General features: G+C 43.6%; 1 protein-coding gene across 3 annotated transcripts in view; it reads left to right on the forward strand.

Annotated features, from left to right (window-relative positions):
- TRAFD1 (TRAF-type zinc finger domain containing 1) overlaps positions 1–5,125 on the forward strand; it is a 36,843-nt gene that overhangs the window by 21,255 nt on the left and 10,463 nt on the right. For all 3 annotated transcript variants that reach the window (XM_011928662.1, XM_011928664.1, XM_011928663.1), the window contains 2 exons: positions 1,626–2,031; positions 3,213–3,419. In XM_011928662.1, coding sequence (XP_011784052.1) covers positions 1,626–2,031; positions 3,213–3,419 — 613 coding nt within the window. The remainder of the gene's footprint in view (positions 1–1,625; positions 2,032–3,212; positions 3,420–5,125) is intronic.

The following is a 5,125-nucleotide window of genomic DNA, read 5'->3' on the forward strand; positions in this document are numbered from 1 at the left end:
AAAAAAAAAAAAAAAAATTGAAGTTCTATTCTAAATGCTACTCCAACATTTTCAGCACTGTTTATATATGCATGAACTACCTCTTGCAGGAAACACAATAAATTGATAAAAAGGCCTTAGGTAGCTGAGGAACAGGGAAGAAGAGACACGATTTTTACATATATCCTTTTTGGGCTTTAAAATTGTATACCAGCTGGGCACAGTGGCTCACTCCTGTAATCCCAGCACTTTGGGAGGCCAGGGCAGGAGGACTGCTTGAGCCTTAGAGTTTGAGATCAATCTGGGCAACATAAGGAGACCCTTGTCTCTACAAAATAAAAATAAAACAAAAAACCTAGCTAGGCATGATGGCACGTGCCTGTGGTCCCAGCTACTTGGGAGGCTGAGGTGGGAGGATCGCTTGAGCCCAGGAGGTCAAGGCTGCAGTAAGCCATGATCGCACCATTGCACTCCAGCCTGGGTGACACTGAGATCATGTCTCAAAAAACAAAAGAAAAATTAAAATTAAAAAATAAAATTTGATACCATGTAGATGTAATGCCAATTCAGAAGTTTTTTTTCAAAAGCTTTTTTTTTTTTTCGTCCCCACTCTGTCACCTAGGCTGGACTGCAGTGGTGTGATCCCAGCTCACTGCAACCTCTGCCTCCTGGGTTCAAGCAATTCTCCTGCCTCAGCCTCCCAAGTAGCTGGGACTATAGGTGAATGCCACCACACCCTGCTAATTTTTGTATTTTTGGTAGAGTAGGGTTTCACCATATTGGTCAGGCTGGTCTCAAACTCCTGACCTCAGGTGATCCGCCTGCCTTGGCCTCCCAAAGTGCTGGGATTACAGGCGTGGGTCACTGTGCCTGGCCCCCAAAGCTCTTTTATTGGATAAATAACACGTATTTGCCAGGAGTAATGGCTCACACCACTTGAGGCTGGGAGTTTGAGACCAACTTGGCTAACGTGGTGAAACCCCTTCTGTGCTGAAAATGTAGCTGGGTGTGGTGGCACACACCTGTGGTCCCAAGCAACTCAGGAAGCTGAGGCACAAGAATTGCTTGAACCCGAGAGGTGGAGGTTGCAGTGAGCCAAGATTGCACCATGCACACCACTCTGTCATTGGGCGACAGCGATATTCTGTCTCAAAAAAAAGTAATAATAAATAAAAAATAAAGCCTGTGGTAAATACAAATATGAAGGTTAGAGAAACCTGTGTCTTTCTAAAGTGCAGTTTCTTTTCCTCATTATTAGGTAGTTAAGACTGAATTGGAGTAGTTGGTAGGGGACAGGGACATTGGAGCTTTGACAAACATCTGAATTGTTATGATTCTTGTTATTTGCTCCTGGGCTTCTCTGGCTGGTTTTAGATTACTTAGTAATGTGTGCACAAAATGATATGATAGTTAGGATGGCTGAGAAGTGGACTCCCTCTAATATTTTATTTTCCTTTATAGAACATTGTGGCAGGAACAAAAGGGGAAGCTGTGACTCTTAAATATTAAATACATAAAAAAAATGGCAGGAGAATCTAGGGTTGGAAGAGAAGATTGCAGTAGATACTCTTGGCTTTCCTTGCCCTATACTAAAACACACGTCTCCTAGATATGCATATTAACTACCTCATTCCTCTGGTTTGTAGGAGACTGAGTGCCCTTTGCGGCTTGCTGTCTGCCAGCACTGTGATTTAGAACTTTCCATTCTCAAACTGAAGGAACATGAAGATTATTGTGGTGCCCGGACGGAACTATGTGGCAACTGTGGTCGCAATGTCCTTGTGAAAGATCTGAAGACTCACCCTGAAGTTTGTGGGAGAGAGGGGGAGGAAAAGAGAAATGAGGTTGCCATACCTCCTAATGCATATGATGAATCTTGGGGTCAGGATGGAATCTGGATTGCATCCCAACTCCTCAGACAAATTGAGGCTCTGGACCCACCCATGAGGCTGCCGCAAAGGCCCCTGAGAGCCTTTGAATCAGATGTTTTCCACAATAGAACTACCAACCAAAGGAACATTACAGCCCAGGTTTCAATTCAGAATAATCTGTGTGAGTTGTGCTTGGGATTAGGGAACTAGAATGGTATCAAAATCCCAAGGCAAATGGGAACAAGGCTTTGGGGCCAGATAGATCTTGATTATAGAAACCTGACTGTAGCTGAGTAACACTGGGAATACCTCACTTTCCTATAAAATGGAAATAGCCTCTATTAGATTATAGTTAGGGTTCATAATGGTGAGGATCATGACAGTGTTGTAAATAGCCAGCACTTATACAGATTGAGTATCCCTTCTCCAAAATACTTGGATCCAGAAGTGTTTTGACTTTTGAAGTATTTACATTATATATACTGGATGCGCATCTCAAATCTGAGAAATCTGAAATCCAAAATGTTCCAGTGAGCATTTTCTTTGAGAGTCATATTGATGCCCAAAAAGTTTCAAATTTTGGATTTTTGGATTGGTATGCTCAACCTGTATCTTATTTCCTTTAGGCATTTGCAAAGTGCTTTATATGTATTGACTCATTTAATTGTCTCATTATTTGAAGGTAGGTAAATTTGAAGGTAGAACTAAGATCTGAATTCAGGTAATCTGACCTCGTGCTTTAAACCATTCTACTGGCCGGGCGCGGTGGCTCAAGCCTGTAATCCCAGCACTTTGGGAGGCCGAGACGGGCGGATCACGAGGTCAGGAGATCGAGACCATCCTGGCTAACACGGTGAAACCCTGTCTCTACTAAAAACTACAAAAAATTAGCCGGGCGAGGTGGCGGCGCCTGTAGTCCCAGCTACCCGGGAGGCTGAGGCAGGAGAATGGCGTGAACCCGGGAGGCGGAGCTTGCAGTGAGCTGAGACCCGGCCACTGCACTCCAGCCTGGGTGACAGAGCGAGACTCCGTCTCAAAAAAAAAAAAAAAAAAAAACCATTCTACTATAATTCAGAAAATAAGTATAAAATATTTAGCACAGTGCCTGTCTCATAATTATGGCTTAGTAATATTGCTTAATAATACAATCAGAATAATAATGGAGCCTTTTCATATGGCAGACTTTAATGTTCAGAGCTAGGAGACCCAGAGGGTGAAGAGAGCTGGTTGAGCATGGTCATTTTTGTTCCTACCCACATGCCTGTAAACCTTGACTATTTGCTAGGCATGGACTTGAGTTGAGGGTGGTAACATTTCTAATGTATCCTGAATGCTGGTTTTTTTGTTTTTTTTTTTTTTCAGTTGAAGAACGAGAGAGGCAGGAACGGAATAGAGGCCAACAGCCCCCCAAAGAGGGTGGTGAAGACAGTGCAAACTTGGACTTCATGTTGGCCCTAAGTCTGCAAAATGAAGGCCAAGCCTCCAGTGTGGCAGAGCAGGACTTTTGGAGGGCCATATGTGAGGCAGACCAGTCTCATGGCGGTCCCAGTTCTCTGAGTGACATAAAGGGTAGGCTTGCTTATTCTGTACTAGCCTCTTTCTCTACAGTTTTTGTAAGTCAGGTTATACAATTCTTATACAATTGAAAGATTTTAATGAGATAGAATTTGCCTTATTTTTCGTTTCGTTTTTTTTTTTGTTGTTTTTTTTGTTTTTTGTTTTGGTACAGTCTCGCCCAGTCACCCAGGCTGGAGTACAGTGGCATGATCTCGGCTCACCGCCCCCTCTACCTCCTGGGTTCAAGTGATTCTCGTGCCTCAGCCTCCCGAGTAGCTGGGATTACAGGCGAACGCTTGAACCCAGGAGGCAGAGGTTGCAGTGAGCTGAGATTGTGCCACTGCTCCAGCCTGGTGACAGAGTGAGACCTTGTCTCAAAAAAAAAAAAAGCTCTTAAGGACATTATTGTACAAGTAGAGAACTTACATTAAAGTTGCTGAGAGTGACATCCGTATTGTTTACATAGGAGAAAGCAGTGACCTTGTTCTTCAAAGACACATGATGAAGTACTTAGGAATAAAATGTTATATGTTCAAACTTATCCTCAAATAGTTCAGGGGAAAAAATACATAAAAGTAATGTGAGGAAATATTAAACTTTGTGAATATAGATGAGAAGTATATGGGTATTTGCAATACTATTCTGAATTTTTTTTGTTTTGTTTTGTTTTGTTTTGTTTTGTTTTTTGAGACGGAGTCTGGCTCTGTCGCCCGGGCTGGAGTGCAGTGGCCGGATCTCAGCTCATTGCAAGCTCCGCCTCCCGGGTTCACGCCATTCCCCTGCCTCAGCCTCCCGAGTAGCTGGGACTACAGGCGCCCGCCACGTTGCCCGGCTAGTTTTTTGTATTTTTTAGTAGAGACGGGGTTTCACCGTGTTAGCCAGGATGGTCTCGATCTCCTGACCTTGTGATCCGCCCGTCTCGGCCTCCCAAAGTGCTGGGATTACAAGTGTGAGCCACCGCGCCCAGCCACGCCCGGCTAATTTTTTTTGTATTTTTAGTAGAGACGGAGTTTCACCGTGTTGGCCAGGCTGGTCTCAAACTCTTGACCTCAGGTGATCCACCCACCTCAGCCTCCCAAAGTTCTGGGATTATAGGTGTGAGCCACTGCGCCCAGCCATTCTGGGTAATTTCTTATCTGTCTTCTAGTTTGCTGATTTTTCTCCTTAATTATTTCTAATCTGTTGTATAATGTGTCCATTAAGATTTTCACTTTAGTGATTATGTATTTCATTTTGAGTTCTGTTTGATCCTTTTCCTCATTGTACCTCCTAATTTTTAAAATAATCTTTTGTTCCATAGTCATTTTACAGTTCCCTCTTTGGTTTTTTGTTTTGTTTTGTTTTTTGTCTTTTGTTTTTGAGACAGAATCTCGCTCTGTCACTGAGGCTGGAGTGCCGTAGTGTGATCTCAGCTCACTGCAGCCTCCGCCCCCAGGCCTCAAGTGATCCTCCCACTTCAGTCTCCCATGTAGCTGGGACCACAGGCATGCACCACTACCTATGTTTTTGTATTTTTAGTAGAGATGGTTCCTTACCGTGTTGTCCAGGCTAGTCTCGAACTCCTGAGCTCAAGCAATCTGCGCCCCCCGTTGGCCTCCCAAAGGACTGGGATTACAGGCGTTAGCCACTGCGCCCAGCATAGTTCCCTCTTTAACATGTCTTTAAACATGTTAAATATACTTCTTTTTCTTTTTTTTTTTTTTTTTGAGACGGAGTCT

This window comes from Colobus angolensis, unplaced genomic scaffold (assembly GCF_000951035.1).
Source record: "Colobus angolensis palliatus isolate OR3802 unplaced genomic scaffold, Cang.pa_1.0 Scaffold79, whole genome shotgun sequence".
Lineage (NCBI taxonomy): Eukaryota > Metazoa > Chordata > Mammalia > Primates > Cercopithecidae > Colobus > Colobus angolensis.